Genomic DNA, 17,420 nt, shown 5'->3' on the forward strand with positions numbered 1-17,420 from the left:
AGCAGCCGGCCTTTCCTTCCAGCTGGCTCCAGCCCTGCAAACACGGTGCGTACTTTTCTTCCTTCTTTGGCCACTGCAGCTCAAGTGCCTGAACGCACAGCTGTCACCAGGTCAAGGAAGTGCAGGCGAGCAGTGTCCCTGTACGGACAGCAAGCTGGCCGTCCCTGCTGTGGTGTCTTGGAGGGCCTGGTCCAGCACATGGACCTTGGGCAGAGCTAGCTGATGGTGCTGAGACCTTGGCCCCGACCTGCAGCAGTAAAAGCCATTTATGTGGGGGACGGCATCTGCTGATGAGACTGGGCCCAAATATGGTCCACTTGATTCAGAGGCCTCCCCACCTCTGCAAAGCAGCTGGAAAGAACGGACGCTCCAATGCACTCCCTGCCTGTGACTTCCTCCAGCCATTTCTGACCAAGCTTGGAAGTGTGTGAGCAGCTCCGCCCTGGGAGGCAGCTCAGATCATACTCTGGTCTCCTGTGCAGGGCTCTTTGTGAGCTTTTATCATTTTCATTTTAAAACAGCAGCAGAGCAAAGCACAACAATCAGCACGTGAGTTCTGAGCACCTGTGTGCCCTTCGCGTCTCCCCGCTCTCTGTGGGTCTGGTCCAGGCCTCTGTGAACTCAGGCAGCATGGAGGACTGGGCAGCAGTGCAGGTCCCAGGAAGAAGGTGCACCTCGCTGTGGTACCTGCATCTCGGCAGCCTTTGGCTGCAAGCCTTGATGGTACTGTGCCTGGCCTGCCTCCAACCCTCTAGCCAGCCTGTACATTTGCAGATTTCTTTCTCAGTACTGGGGATTTGCACCGAGCTATATCCCCAGCACCCTCGCCCTTTTTTTGGAGACAGATTCTCCTAAGTCACTAAGTTGCCCAGGGTGGGCTTAAACTTGCCACCTCCTGTCTCAGCCTCTCACAGCCCTGAGACCACAGTCATGGAGCATGCCTGGCTACACCTGCAGGCCTTTCAGTCTACAATGTATGTGGACGCTCATCTGAAGCAGGGCCAGACTCCCCCGCGCCACGCAGGACCTACCTCCGACCACTCTCCCGTGATCCAGACATACTCGCAGGGCTGCAAGCTGCAGCTCTCTCGGTCCGGGGGCCGCTGGCTGGTGCTACAAAGAGCGCTGTGAAGCTCGCCCTGGTCCTCGTCCACGCACACCACTCGGCGGAACCGGGAGCCCTCGCCACAGGTCTTGGAGCACTGTGAAGGAGAGCGGCAGCTGAGATGGGAGCCAGCGTGTGCACCCGCCGAGGCCTGGGCCGTGGTACTGCGGCACAAGGCCCGATCTTACCCAGGCCCTGATGTAGGAGCCTTCCAGGCATGGCCACTGGGATGAAGGGCAGGAAGCGCAGACCAGCAGGAATCAGGTTGCGAGGGCCCTTCAAGCCTGTGCGTGCCACACTCACCCAAACACTGAGTCTCTTTAACCTGGGGCCCTGCTGGGCATGCGATACAGGCCTGTAGTCCCAGCACTCTGGGAGGCTGAAACAGGAGGACTGCAAGTGCGAGCCCAGCTTGGGCAACTTAATGAGGCCTTATCTCAAAATGGATGAAGAAAGGCTGCTGATACAGCTCAGCATAAAGCTCTGGGTTCAGTTCCCAGTACCAGACACACACAAATAACCCACGGTTACCGAAGCAGTGTCTAAATACTCTAGTGCCCTTCCCAGCCCAGAACGAGGCTGGTCTCTGCAGATGCCCACCTCTTCCCTGTTTTCCACCCTAGGAGCATACAGCACCACTTTTGCCTCCCATCAGAAAGCCCCTACACTACAGGAATGGACGGGGTACTGGGTGGCCGCACGGCTGCCTCCCCACTCCGTCCCCAAGGAGGGGCTGGGTGGGTCCCCAGGGGCCCGGAGTGGGTGAGAGCAGCGCATTCCGTGTGTAGACAAGAGACCCACACGTGCGTCCCAAGAACAGCGGAGAAGGCAGCGCGGCTTAGGAATCACTGTAATCTGCATTTTTCACACAGAGAAACTGGGACTTTGAGAGCCTCAGTGAAGTTCCTGGTCACGTGTTTACTCCTACAAGCCAAGAGGACAGAGAGCAAGTGGGAGATCACTGCCCCCCAGGATGACCTCTCCACTGTCCTTAAAGTCCTGGTTGTTTGTTTTTCCTCTCGCCAACAGCAAGCCCCACCTGGGAAGCCCGACCTTCCTGCTCTGTGCAGACCAGGTCACCCAGCCTAGTCACACTGACGCGGGGCTGCAGGACCACACTCTGCCCACTCTGGCTCAGCAGTTGTGCAGTTTCTGTTTTCCTGAGTAAGCTGACAACTACCGTGAGGCGATGCCATTTCTGTTTTGCCACTGAAAAAATGAGTAAGAGTCTTGGGTGCTGAATGTTAGCAACAAAACAAAAGGTTACCCTTTGATGTGCAGTTATCTGCAGAAGAGATACTTCACTTAACCTCACTACCCAGACAAAAAGGGACTCCATCAAACATTAAAACTCTGGTGACTCAGAAGATCACCAGGCAGTTAAACCTGGCTGGATTCTCCAGTCCCTGCTCCTTGTCACTAACCCACTGGTTGCACTGTGTGTCAGTAAGTAACTACACAGAGCAGAAATGCCATGATTCCTAAAGAATTTCCACTTGCTAAGTGTTTTCTCCCTCAGCCTTGAAGAATGGTTAACTACCAGAAAAGTTATTTTGCTAATAGTAGGAAGGGATCTGGGAAAACTTAACCCAAATATAACTTTTGGGAAAATTAAAAGTTAAGCTAGGTAAATAAATGCCTTATCCCATGCTTTGGAATTAGTCAACAGCAGTGCTGAAAGATCGCATGGCCAGTGCTTTCTCCTGGAATTTTAAATCCTAAGCAGGCTGGAGGGCTGGGCAACCAGAAACAAACCCAGCCTATTAGCTTTTGGTAACTCACTTTGCCTGTCCCTTGTGATTTGTGACTCCTTCCGCTGTCCTGGAATGTGATCTAAAATGTTCTGAAATACAGCCAAGACGTTCAAGTAGTCTTATCTTGATTTCTAAAAGGTTTTCTCCAATGATATTATGGTTCTTAGAGAAAAGCCCCCATCAAACATATGTCACACATGTCTTCCATGAATCTCAACCCACACTGTAATTCAGGATGGAAATAACCACCATGCTGGGCTGAACTGGGCAACATGCCCATTGATCTTCAGGGCCCATTCACCTTTGAATATGTTGAATTAACGGGGCTGGGGAGGAATGACTTTCCAAACTTGAGGATGGGGAAGATCTAAAATAAACACTGAAGGTAACATTTTCTCCACCATGGTAGGTTGGCCACAGGATGATGGTGTAAACAGGATCATTTAATATAATAGGTAAAAACTGTCTTCCCTAAGAGATTGTAATCCAGATACAGAGATTTCTTTAACTGAAATACCGAATAGTTTCTTTGGTGTGAAAAACTATAATAGTACACAGGATCCTAATGAGATACTTAATAATGTGAAATAGGAAGTAAAGGGCTAAAGGTGTAGGGAAAGTGGGAAGGGTGGGGGAAAGGTAATAAGGGAGAGGAAAAAAATATGAGAAACTGAAAAAATGGAAATAAAGTGTTTGTAAAAGGGGAGGGGAGGAAGGGGTGAAGGGAGGGCAGGGACAAGGGTAATAAATGAGAATCAAGACCTGTCATGTAAGGTACAGGATCCCAATGATGAATGTAACTGTATTATACCAATAAACTCAATAGATTGTACCAATAAACTCAATAAAAAGAAAAAAAAAGATTGTAATCCAGTTGCTTTATACTTTCAAATATATTTTTTGGTACAATTTCCTAACCATGAGGGTAAGCAAATCATTTGATATTTTAAGGTTGCTGATTTTCTCCAAGGATGAATGTGTCATTTCTAGTATGACTAACTTCTGCTGGACATCCATCGATGGACAAGTCACAGAACCCAGCAGGGAAATGAACATAGGACTCCATGTGCTATGTTAAAGTTTTATGTCATAAGGAACAGCAGGACCAATCATTTATTTGTTTTATTTTGTTTTCCACTGTTGCTATAAATTAAAAACAACAGGACTTCCGGGAAGACAGCAGACTGGTGAGCAGCAGAAAGAGGACCTCTCTGAGGTCTGGTGACCAGGAACTGGAATAAAGCAACATGAGGAAGCGAAGAAGGAGGGAAGTGGGTCCCCAGGACCCAGGAAGGATTTTAAGAGAGAAGTGAAGCCCACAGGGAGAGCAAAGAGAGAGTACCCAACAAAGAAGAAAGAGGTAACAGGCAGCACCTCCTACCTAAGCCAAGACTCAGGGTGTGGGAAGCGCAGCTCAAACCTGCAGACAAATCATGACTACTGGCAACCCCAGAGACCCGCATGGACAAACACACCAGTAGAACAGAGTGGTAGACGCAGCAGACTGCAGTGGTTGGTCAGTTGGTGGGGTTCAGCCACCCCCAAGGAGAGAGAGATGGGCTGTAGCCATCTTGGAGAGGGGCTGATTGGAGCTCAGAACTCAGAACAGTGGCAGGTTGGCTCCATCTAGTGGCTTCCAGAGTCAGGGTCAGAGTTCAAGCCCACAGGAGGTCAGGGAGCTCAGTTTGAGCCATTGGGGGATGCACAGACTGTTGCAGGCTCCACAGGCTCAGTTCCAGCCTCACAGCCAAAACCAGCCTGAACTTCAGTGGAAGTAAAGGTGCATGCTTGCTGGGATTATCCACTACCCTGTTGTAAAGCTACTGCTGGTTTGCTGAGATTAATCAACTTGGATCTGTGTACTGCTGCTTTTTTCTACCAGTAACAGCAGAGATGGGCCTTGAAGTGGAGAAGCGGTCATTTTTTTTTCTTAAATTTCTCTTTTCTTGTTTTGGTTTTGTTTTTTCTTAATTGTTCATTCTTATTTTTATAGGAATGTGAACACAGGTTCTAGGTTTTTTAAGTTGTTTTCTTCTCTTCTTGTTTTTATTTCTTCCTTCTCTCTTTCCCTCCTATCTTCTTCACCATTTTGCCAAAGTTTGCACGATCTTCCTATGTCCCTTAGCCTTGCTTCTAATTTTTCTTCTCCTGTTTCTCTGTTTTTTCCCCTAACTCCTTTAAAAATTTTCCCTGGAGGGTAAAATTGCTATATTGAGAGGGCTTATTTACATTAAACATTTTCTGGTTTATTTTAGATTTTGTTATATAACCACAAATCTAGTTCATCATTTTCTAGGATGTGTTTGACACTATTGTTATTACTGACTGTACTACTTTAGCCAAGGTGACATAATTGTTCTAATCACTTGTTCTTCCTGGTATGCCAAGATAGAGATTGCTTTTGGGTTATAAAAAATACTATAGGCCAGTGCCAAAGAACCAGTGGCGAGGCCAAATAGGCAGCAACTTCTTATCCCCAATAAATGAAGAGGTGAGATCTCGCAAAAGACTCAAAAGCTAAAAGTCAGCTATAGCTGGAAGACACCTCTGAGAAGTAGTCATTTCCTAAGGATTCTAAATACTAGCAATAAAGATACTCATTATAAGCAATCTGCAAGCATTAATCTAGAAAGTAAACCAAAAACAAAACAAAAAAATACAAATAAGAAGACACTTAAACAAGATGCAAACTCAGACTTCCAGCTCAACAAAGGCAAACCCAGGGGACAACGAGGAGGAACAATCCAAAAGTCATCTACCTGGACTCCCCAAAGTGGTAACAGTAGAAATAACAAAGCAGATGAAAGAGAAAAAAATCAAATTAGAAATAATTTCTGAGATAACTACAGAGATAGTATAGTGACCATAATGAAACGCATTATTAGTGACTCTAGAGCAGATACAGATAAAAACAAAACAAAACAAAACAACATAGATGACCTTAGAAAAATGACAGAAACCGTGAATGCCCAGCATAGGAGAAAAATAATGTATCTCACAGAAATAGAGAAAACAAATCTAAAATTCATTTGGAACAAGAAGAGACCTAGAATAGCAAAGGCAATTCTAGGCAACAAAGGTAAGGCAGGGGGCATCAAAATCCCTGACTTGAAATTATACTACAAAGCTACTCTGATAAAACAGCATGGTACTGGGAAAAAAAAAAAAGACCTGAGAATCCATGGAACAGATTGGAAGATACAGAAACAACTGCAAAGACACCCAACCACTTTATTTTTGACAAACAAGCCAAACACCTTCAGTGGAAGAAAGCCTCTTTAATAAACTGAGTTCTAACTTTCTGAAGATTAAAACTAGACCTGTATCTTTTGCTATGCCCTAAACTAAAATCAAATGGATCAAAGATCTAAATATGAAAATAGAAACACTAAACATGATGGAATAGGTAGAACTCTTACAGACACTGGTATACAAAAAGACTTTTTTAACAAAACATCAGTCACATGAGAACTATCACAAAGAATCAAAAAGTAGTATCTCATCTTATTAAACAGCTTCTACACAGCAAGAGAAACCACCAACAGAGTGAAGAGGCAACCCACAGTGTGGAAAAAATTTTACCAGCTGTTCCTCAGACAATGGTCTACTATCTAAAATATATAATGAACTCAAAAAAATATCAGATCCCCCAAATTTAAAGACCCAATCCAAAAATGGGCATCTGAAATGAACAGACACTTCTCAGATGAAGTAGAAACAGCAAATAAACACATGAAAAAAATGTTCAACATCACTGGTCATTCATGAGATACAAATGAAAACAACACTGAGATTCCACCTCATTCCAGAAAGAGTGGCTGCTATCAAGAAATCAACCAATAACAAATGCTGGTAGTGATGTGGAGTAAAAAGAACCCTTCTCCACTGCTGGTGGGAGTGTAGACTGATGCAACCACTGTGGAAATCAGTGTGGAGATCCCTAAAAAAAACTAGGATTAGAGGTCCCATATGACCCAGCTATTCCCCTGCTGGGTATCTTCACAACAGAACTAAAAGTATCATACCACGGCGATATATGCACATCCATGTTTACAGCAGTAAAGTTCTTAATAGCTAAATCTTGGAAGCAACCCAAATGCCCATCAACCAATGAATGGATAAAGACGATGTGTTTGTTTTATACAATGGAGCACTACTCAGCCACGAAGAAAGATAAGTTTGAGACATTTATAGCCAAATGATGCACCTTACAACCATACTCTTAAGTGAAATAAATTGGATGCACATGTTTAAATATCACATTGTTTCTCTGGTGTGAGAAACTGAAAGTGTAAATGAAGACCAAAATGTGTAACAGGTATTGTGAAGTCGGAAGAAAATGTTCAGTGGGAAAGGGAGCTAGACAGTGGAGATAGAGAAAGAAAGGAAGGGAAAGTAGAAAAATGAGAAAAGAAAACAATGGAAGCAAAGCCTTTGCAAATAAGGAGGGGAAGACAGGTTGAAGGGAGGTAAGGGGAATGGGAAAAAATAAGAACCAAGACATACAACAGACTGGTAGAAATTCCCTGTGACGAATGTGATCATAATGTATACCTAAAATGTACCAATGAAGTTAACAAAAAAATAAAGACAACAACAAAACCCTACCAGTCCTTAAATTACCAATGGATTCTATCCAAAAAGTTCATTTTAAAATCAGGTGTGTAGAGTTTGGACATTCTTGCTCCCAAATATTATACTTCTAGTGGAAAAAGGAGCCAGGGGCATTTTGTTTCAGTGGTATTCATGATAGGCCCATTCCATATATAAACTTTTAAATAAATTAATGAGGAAATGAATAGTAAAGGGTGAATATCTTGCCTTGTGAATATATCAAACTCTGATCACTCCCTATGATAAACTTCATGAAAATCTTTTTTGTCAACCAAGCAGCAACCTGCTGTTCATTCCTAATTTTTCTGTGCTACGGAGACAAACCTGGGAATCGTTCTGCAGATGATTTTGATAAAAACCCTCTAAACACAAGTATGTACGAGAGGGGCCCAAGTCCCTGTGCCCGGCAGACAGCCCCAGGGTGGGCAGCGTGCGGAGGGTGAGCCAGCATGGCTGTCAGGGTCCCATGACAAGAAAACACAGCAGCTGTCCGCGCAGCCAGGCCGGCGGCACCATGCCAATGCTGGAGTGAACTCTGGGGAGCAAATCCCCCCTCGACTAGCTGCTAACAGTGGCGAGGAAGAGGCAGTGCTGATCTGGGGGGCTCATCGCTAGGGTGCAGTGATGGTGGGGAGCTGACTGGGCTCCTAGGGGAGGCCAGACCAGCACAGGCTTCTGAAGGAGGTGGCCCCTTGCTCGTGGCCCCACTGTGCCCGTGCAGTAACTGGAGTCTTGCAATTCACAGCGAGCTTCCCGAGCAGGGTGCAGGCCTGTGATCCCTGCACTCCAGGTTCAGCCTGGGCAACCTAGTGAGACGTCTCAAAACTAAAAGCAAATGTGTAAGCAAGGAAACAACCAAACACGGGCTGGGAATGCAGCTCAGTGCAAAGGCCCTGGCTTCAAATCCCAGAATCACACTTGTACAAACACCAAAAAGCGAGAGCAAGGTCAGCTCCTCAGGGATGCATATCTTGTGGTCTTGTGTTTACAGAATGTCACATCCAGATCTTCTAAGGAAGGGGACCTAGGCTGCGCAGAGCACTTCTCTCTCTGCCATTGTTCTGCCCCACCCTGAGTCCAGCTCCTGTCCTGGCACCGAAGGCGGCTACTGCCCTTGCCTGCAGTGCCACAGGTTACACAGCAAAGCTTTCCCAGGATGCCACTGCGTCCTGACAGTGGCCCAGATGGACAGGAGTGGCACTTGCAGAAGTGGCAGGCCTCCTGGCCAGTCGAGGGAACAGCTCGCAGCAGCAGCTCTCTAGAGAGGCCCCGAAGTCAAGAAGGAAAGGAGTGAATTCCCCCAGGCACCTGCAGATGGGTGGGCTGAAGGCACCACACTCCAGTCTGTTAAGAAACGCACCACCTGCAGTGAGTGCACTACCAGTCTCCGGCGTCCTCGGGTCAAACTATCCAGGAGCACGGGAAGGTTTAAGTGAGGTGCTTCATGTAAAAATAACTGAGTGCCTGGTCTACAGTTTGATAGATAATACGCTCTGTGGTTCTCATCACCAGTATCAGGGCCCTGAACAGACAAGGGGAGGGCCCCTCAGGCATGCACACCTCCTGACCACGCTTGGGCAGAGTGCAGGACTTGTGCCTTTGAAGGCAGATGCACTCACGGAGGAGAGACAAAGGACAGTGCACATGTAGCAGGCAGACCCTGCGAGGAGGAGACACCTGCACACTCATGAGGCAGGTGGGGCTGCAGGGCGCTCCCGGCCTAGGGCCAAGGTCGCTGGCTGAGAGTAGAAACACACCTGCACACAGGGCTACTGGGCAAAAGTGGCAGTGGCCAAAGGCTGTGACGGGCCGGGACCCAGGGAGCCCGGAGGTTATAGGGTGGCTGAGGTACTGTTAAACAAGGACGCCCTTGATGAGAAAGGGGATGATTAATAATGCACCAGGGTTGCTGGCGACAGGACACGCACCACCCCGGCCCTGATCTGGCTGGCGAAGGCTCCCTTCAGTTAATGATGGACCTGGAGATGGACAGGTGGTGTTCTCCCGGAAGCCTCATGGTGGGAGGGCTATGGGCCAGGTGACCCCTCCTCTGTGCCTTGTGCTCACTCTCCCGATTCAGTGTCCCTTCAGGGCCCCCACAGGGATGCGGCCACCTCCATACCCAGGTCCTCCTTCAGCCTGGTGTCGGGGGCTGCAGAGGAGAAGGCGCCCTCAAGAGCACAACTGCTGCCACCCAGTCTTTCTTCTCGAGAGATGACTAACCTCCGACAACCTTCAATACAGGACCTGGGCGGACCACCTCCTACGGCTCCCCTCCGGTTCCGAGTCGGACAGCAGCACTGAGGAAGGGTTAAGAGGATCCATCTGGGTGGTACATGCAAGGATGCGGACTTCTTGGCAGACTCGCGACGATTGGAGAAGAGGAATTTCCTCAGTGCCTCTGTGGCAAGGCTTTTCCATTCTTTAGGATTAAGAAGGAATTATAAATGGAGCCTAGAGTTTGGGATAGGCTGCCGAGCACTGGAAAGCTGGCTCAAGCACCAGCAGTGAACTTCAATTCACTTCTGAATGCCTTCTCCCCTCCGGTTCCTTAGAACCACCTCACGGGGCTGAGTTTGGCAGGAGACAAAGAGGGAGAGGAAGAAAAGAGGCAGCTTTAGGGTGCAAGGTCCAAAACAGGAACCACGGACTAGAGAGGCTCCAATGAGGGAGGGAGACAGGGAAGCCTCCTCTTCCTTCTGCACTCAACACTGCCAGGCCCGTCACGCCAGCCCCATGGCTGCTCTCTTCCATGTTCTCACAACGACTTGACAGAATTATGAGCGCCCCCTACAGCCCGGGAAGCCAGGGCTCAGGGAAACTATAACCCTTGCTCCCAGTTGCCGGGCTAAGGAGAGGCTGAGCTGGACTTCAACAGGTCTGCGTTACTCTAAGCACCCTGGCTCCTGAAAGTGTATGTGGCTCAAGAGCAGGTAACCAGACATGGACCTGCGCCAGGCATTCCTCCCTGCGACCTGTGCCCTAACGGAAGTACAGAAATCCCAAAGAAAAACAAAGCAAGAAGACTGAGCAGATATGGACAAGGTGAGGGCCCTCGACTGCCCATGAGACAGGGCAGACATCAGGAGGGAGAGGAGGGGACAGGGTGGGGAGCCAGGCCCCGGGGGTAGAGTGCAGACCCAGATTTCCAGAACCTGTTTTCTAGGTGCAAAAGGGGATGATGATGGTGATGGTGATGGTGGTGATGGTGACGATAATATTCCTCACTTTGTCTAGTGGCTGAAAGGATGAAGGCAGGGGATGCGCAGCACAGTGGCCGGTACAGGACAATGGCCCACCCTGCACACTTTCGCTGTGTTCTGAAAGCCACTCTGGTGCAGGGGCCGCCTTCTTGGGACTCAGATCTTTGCACTTCTTATAGCACGCACTTTTTATTTTGTTTCAATGTCAGCGGGAATGGCTTTGCCTTCTGCAGTGGAACATTCCGTCCTGGAAGCCGAGGCTAAGCTAACTCCTGCTAATGACTGACCTTCCCAGCCAGACTCTGCCCCAGAGAAGCTTAGGATTTTCTTCAGTCAAACATTAACCTGGAGAGTGCATGTGTATGTGTGTGTAGAGGTGTCTCGTTCATTTCTGCATCAGCTGAGCAGTTTCTTCAGATTGTACCATTTTCTAAATCCTTCACTAGTTATTCTGGGTTTCCCACGCATGCCCGGCAGCCAGTCTCCCTGACAGGCAAAGTCATAGAAAGAAGACATGCACAGAGGAGGTCCTACCTACAGTCTGTCTCTGGCTCTCACACTGATGTGGAATGAGCACCTCTGGATGTGGATGTAAAGTACCCCCAGCTGCCCTCCTGCGGAAGTCACGCACACGCACCTGGCCCCGCTGAACTGTCAGGCACACACAGGATGCCTCCTCTGGGCATCTCCCATCCGCCCTAGCGCACATGGGAGCTGGCAGCGCACCTGGGATGGAGCAGCACTGCCCCATGCTCGGGGCCTCCCTGGCTTCCTGGGAGCGGCGTGATGCTGCCCGGGGTGGAACCAGGTGCCCGACGGTTGTGCCTGCACGGCCTACTTACTTCTTGCCATTGCTCTGCCCTCCAAGTGCGGAGGGGGCATGGTGGGGCTTGGCAGTCGCGCTCTGCCTCTGGTCTGCTGACCGAGTTGCACTCGCTCTCTCTGGCTGCTTTCTGTGTTCCGATGTGACAGGCCACATGCCGCTGCTGTACACCTCGGCCACAGGACACAGAGCACTGGGAAGAAAGAGATCGTGAATCGGTGCCGGGGCTCCTCTGGTGGGGTGAGGAAGGCTGCAGCACAGCGAAGGGCACTCCTCCCTCCACCCACGACTTGCACAGCTGTCTCCACGCTTGCTAACTTCCACTCAAAGGGAACCAAGGTAAGGTCTGAAACCTGAACCACTGCTACCAGTGCTGCCGAGTGAGGAAGGTAAGCTGGCTGGTGGGATCTCTAGAGCTAACGAGACTTTGGAGGGCTGAAGAGGTCGGGAGAGACTGTGATGCAATATTTAACAGCACCTAGAAATAACACCACCACCCAAAAAGAAAATGGCGAATCATTTCTATCCTGGAGGATGTGAGCGTCTTGAAAACTGGAGACACAGCACTGTGCAAGAATGCCTTAGCTAAAGATACATCCTAAGGAGGTGAAACCACTAGAGTAGAATTACTTTCTCTAGCCCCTTCCTGTTCTTGCTCCTATTTTTGGAGACACAGCATTTTTTAAACCATGGAATTCACTAAAGTATTTAGGTTTATTTACAACCTCAGCTAAAAATACAAAGAATAAAAACCAACAGGAAAATCCATTTCCTTGGGCTTTTTGTGTTCAGCCCTGAAAAATACTATTAGGCATGCTGAAATATTTTGTTGACTAAGTTGCAAAACACCATATTAAATCTTCAATTAAATTTCCTCTAAATTAATTTTTAATGGTTTCCTCATTGCCGGGTTTCGTAATCTCACTTATGGGCAGACCTAGAATTATTTCTTTATTAAGGTTTTGACAGTGAGAGACTAAAGGCAACCTTTGATTAGAAAAAGGAGCACATTACAGCACTTAGCTATTAAGAATTATTACCGGATATTTGTGATAACTCAGCTCCATTAATTTGTCTGGTGTTAGGAGAGCGAGTTTAGCACACATTAACCCTATATTCTTATGAGGAAGCCTTCTTCAAGAATGGAATGAAGCTCTCTTAAACCAGAAAGGCATTCTTGTCCCGTCTGCAGCAGCACCCAGCTCCCCCTGGGGCCAACGGAAATTCCCTATAAACAGCACAGTGAGATGGCTTCTGCTGGGTCCGAAGCTTCTCCCTAATTCAGATTTTAAGGAAACAGCTGATACCTTCTAGAGGGTGGCTTAAGAAATTATAGTGTTTCAGATGAATCTATACCAGGAGTGGCTCACAATTCATATCAAAACTTAGCGGAACAGGAGAAAATATTTTGGATCAACATTGCTGTGTTGCTTGGGTTTAACTATATTAATTGGATTGAGTGAGTCCGTGATCCACAAGAAACCAGACTTCTAAAGAGATTACGTCCCGGGTGGAATGGGAAGTTCTGTTCTCCAGTGACAGCCCTGTGTCCAGAGAACGGCCATTGGATGGCTGTGAGAGTGTCATGAACAACATTTCTCACCGGTTACACTGGGAAAAAAGTGAACTGTAGCATGGGAAAGCTACTTCACAATCACAAGCGACAGGAACGTTCATGGAAGCAAAACACGAGCGGCCACCACCACTTTGGCTGTCTGAACTGGGTTCATAAATCCCACAGTGCATTTCTAGAGCAATAGCCTCCAGCCAGAAATACAGAGAGAGAATAAGGGCACTGCAAACACATCTGAGTTTGCCATGGAGCTGTTACATATCCAAAACTTCATAATGGTAACCTAAAGAGAAATAAAAAATTAAAACGCTTTTAGAGTGTATAATTCTATTTAGGCTATTAAGTAAATGAAGCCTTTTTTTGAGGCTTATGGCTCACTGACTTACGGTTCAATGAAAGTAAGGTATGTAAAATTTTAGAAAATCACTGCTTGTAGTGTTCAATAATTTTCAAAAGACAAATTAAGACACAGGAAGTTTCAGTCATATACTATGCTGTTCCGGCTTGCTATTTACAATGTCAGAGCCATCTCTGAGCTACCACATGCCCTGCTTCCCTCACAACAACCCACACACAGTGGGACAGGCCACGTCGCATCTGCTCCATCTCCGTGTTCACCAGCTCTTCCTGGGCTGTCTCATGGGAGGCAGAGATCTGTACACAGAGCCCACAGAGCCAGGCACCCCTGCTTGGTGGATTTTGAGAGATCTGTGCCAAAACCCATTGGTAGGACTTCCGGGTGACCCTAGAGGTGGTGATGGCAGTTATGCATACATGTTTAATTTTTCTACTTCGTTGAGGCACTTTTTAGTCTTGTTGCTAGGGGAGACATCTGCATAGCCTCTGCTATGTGGCCCCTGCCATCCTAGCACAGCATATCTGTGCAGTGCTGAAGGAAGCGTTTTTAGCTCTGAGCTACCGTTGCCTCTCTCTCTGCTGTACAAGGCCATGGGCAGCATCACCAACCTGCAGGGAGAGCTTGATACTTACTTCCATAGACAAAGAGAACATCTAGGGAACTTCTGGTGTTTGGGGAATCATAACATACACTTGAAAACCTGGAAAAGAGTCTTACATACCTTTCTCCTGGTATTACTGCTGAAATTATGGTAGTGCCATTATTTTGAAGCAGAAATTAGCTTCTAGAATAACTACGTAAACCCATTTTTATAAATATTAGTAATGAGAGCAAACTTTTACTGAGCGATTACTGAGCCACACTACGCAAGGGTTCCTAACCTGAGGCACTCTGTGAGGGGCCACGCTGTGCATGGCAGGGTGTAGCTGCACTCTTTAGTTTGCACCCACTAGATGCCAATTACATCTCTCCTCCCCACAAGCTGCAACAGCCTGTCTCTAGACTGTCCATTGTCCCATGGGGCACAACATTACTCCTAGGTCAGGGTTTAGCTCTGTTAAGCATTTCCCTTAAAGTATTTTTCTACCTCCCATAATAAGCCTTTAAGGCAGATGTGCCACAAATAAACAAAATGAAGAACATAGATAATCGCCTCAGCTCAAGCAAAAACAAAGAGAATCAAATGAAAACGTTTTCCTAGGCAATGAAGCACAGCTACTGTGGGTTAGGATCTGGCTTCCAGTTTAGAAATGTGGCACTGATACACTGCAGTTTCATGAACCGTGTCAGCAGGAGCAGGTGTGAAGTCTGTGTGCAAACAGTGCACCGTTGGTGCGCAGCACTCAGTAACACCGAACAGAGGCAGAGCAAACGCCATGGCAGCAGCTCTCCTCCTCATCACTGCCCGTGTGATGAGGTGTCCTTGATTTCTCCGAGGACCAAGGCTCACATTTGCCAGGCTTTTCCTTTAAACATCAGATGGAGGCTTCAGCATCAGACCCCACAGCCAAGCTGCTCTTGTTGTCCTGACCAGAGAAGTCATGACCATTCTCACTGCAAAGCTTTTGAAAATAACTCTGACTCAGAGACACCACTGACTACAATACTTATCTTTGTACTTTGTATCAGTAAAAAGGGAACCACGTGGGTTTAACTGAGTCACAAATTTCCTTGTCTGTAAGGCCCTGCTGCCCACCAGGCGTTATGCTGCAAGAAAGACCTACATCTCAGGACTGACGAAGGGCTCACCGAGAATCCCTGACTGTTATTTTCATCTGGTCCTTTATTCTTTTTAATACAGATCTTCAGTAATCAAACCAAACCCATCCTTTCCTTGTACCCTGGAAAGCTTTTGGATCATGAGAATACACAGCCTGCAAATGTATCAGGTTGAATCAATGATCTGATGGAGATTTTTGTCTGAAAATGTCACGGGCATTCTTCAGCTCCTGATCAAAATCATCCAGACAAATTGAACATGAACTTTTGAGAGAATAAAAACCTTTAGGAATTTAGTGAGGATGGAAAAAAAAAACAATAAACAAACAAAAAACCAAAAGCCCAAAACCAAAAAATCCAGCTGATTTCCTGTAGAACTTCAAGATTTCAAGATGTTGGAATTTAACATCCCACTGTTAATCTGAAAACACCAAATTTTAGAGACTAAGATCAGCCTTTTACCCCACATTCTATATATTTATTATCAACAGACATTTTGACCTTATAAGAAAATGCACTACTTATTCCTTTTTCAATGATGATAGGATGGCTAGAATAAGGCTACTACCAAAATCCAGGAAGACTGGAGGCAAAATCTCAAGATTGCTGCAAACCGGCAGTCACCGCACCACTCTTGCTTAGTATCACCGCCTCGCGGCTACTCCTGTTGCCATCAGCCCCTGGTAAGTCCGAGATCTCGAAGTGTGCAGACCGTCTGTCCTCCACTGGGCCTCAAGGACCTTCAGAAATGCTCCCGCGCTTCACAAAGCACGTTTCACTCATGCAACACCTTGTCTCGCCGCTTCTGTAATTCACTTCTACAAATCAGACTGGGACATTACAAAGCTGGCCCCCGACCCTCACACAACTGCATTTACTGGCATCTTCTCCGAAGGCGGTGCCTTCCCTAGGCAATCACCTTGAACAGGCCTGGTTCTTTCTGGAGAGGCATTCTGATAATCCTATTACCTCTTGTTTGCAAAGCACCCCCAGGCCTTAAACCTAATCATCCCAGCTTGGCAAGTAATTTTAAATTTTAAGCTTCCCCACAAGATCACAGGATGGTGGAGTTAAAACTGTGTTTACCAATAAGGAGCAAAAGATCCCTTTAATTGACATTCTAGTGAGTAAGTTGGCCTTTAAAATGAGCATCATTTACATGCTCTGAGGATAATATTCAGGGGAAAGGCAAATAGGCAACTACAGACCAAGGAACACAACATAAAGCAACCAAACTGAAGTCTGCAAGAGGGCAAGCTAATTAGGGTGGTGTATTAAATAATGTCAGCCACAGGCTCCCACATGAACTGAACAGCTCCAACATAAAATGGCTGCGAGTTAACAGATGGCAGTGGCCCCCCAGAAGCCATCCAAAGCTGTGAGCAGGGGACATACTGCCTTGAATGCAGTCTCTTAAGTCACCTGGAGGGAGAACATGCCTGGGCTGGGTACAGCTTTTGTTGTTAAAGCACAATGAACCCCACCCCCATTTCACTGAGATGAGGATGTGGATGGGGATGAGCTTCCCGTGCTACGTTAGGAGGGCGCACCTCATTTCACACTCGTGAGGGGGACCTGGCTGAAGACGGTGATGCCAGCTCAGGACATTCAGAAAACTTTAGGCTCTGGGAAGATCCCGCTAACCATAGTGGAATGCAGCTCCTCAGACTTCCCTGTGTAACAGGGCCATGGCCAGAACCCTGGAGAATGAAGATCTGGGCTCTGAACAATGTGTTCTAGAGGTGCCCGCTGATTCCCAGGGACCATCGGCATGGCTGTCTGTGTCTTAGGAGAACGAGAAATACACAAAGCCTCACTAAATCGGAGAAGGACCTGAACTGCTGACACTACGACACTCAGATTTTAGAAAAAGATGGAGCCATGTTACTTGCAGGTTAACACCTTGACCAAGGTGAGAAAATGTGCAGTGAGGTTTCCGGCCCCACCCTGAAGACCAGACACCGATGACTCCAGTCGCATGCAGACTCGTAGTGCTCATAAGTGAACACAAGCTCTGAAGTTCCTCTCTCACGTTCAGCAGGCAACGCTCACACCCCGTCTAGCTCACGAAAAGCTTAGAATTAGTGGAATCTAACTGTAATCAGTGTGTCAGGGCCCTCCTCCCTTCCCATCAGATACACACGTAAGTCACACTCGTCCAAACCAGTCTGCTCCACTCAGGAGCCCGAGGGAAGCCCTTGCCGTCCATTACTGCATTAACTCCTCAGGAACCCTATGAGGTAGGCGGGGCAAAGTGACACAAACCACAGG

The 17,420-nt window shown here is 47.4% G+C and overlaps 1 protein-coding gene across 12 annotated transcripts in view; it reads right to left on the reverse strand.

The window, feature by feature from the left end:
- Positions 1 to 17,420, reverse strand: part of Adamts9 (ADAM metallopeptidase with thrombospondin type 1 motif 9) — a 129,770-nt gene that overhangs the window by 19,121 nt on the left and 93,229 nt on the right. For 10 of the 12 annotated variants that reach the window (XM_010606562.3, XM_010606564.3, XM_010606563.3 and 7 more), the window contains 2 exons: positions 11,519 to 11,692; positions 1,032 to 1,202 (listed from right to left, as the gene is read on the reverse strand). In XM_010606562.3, coding sequence (XP_010604864.1) covers positions 1,032 to 1,202; positions 11,519 to 11,692 — 345 coding nt within the window. The remainder of the gene's footprint in view (positions 1 to 1,031; positions 1,203 to 11,518; positions 11,693 to 17,420) is intronic. The other 2 variants (XM_010606567.3, XM_033756894.1) reach the window with 1 other exon arrangement.

Source organism: Fukomys damarensis, unplaced genomic scaffold (assembly GCF_012274545.1).
Source record: "Fukomys damarensis isolate Sample0158 unplaced genomic scaffold, DMR_v1.0_HiC HiC_scaffold_28, whole genome shotgun sequence".
NCBI classification, from domain to species: Eukaryota; Metazoa; Chordata; class Mammalia; order Rodentia; family Bathyergidae; genus Fukomys; species Fukomys damarensis.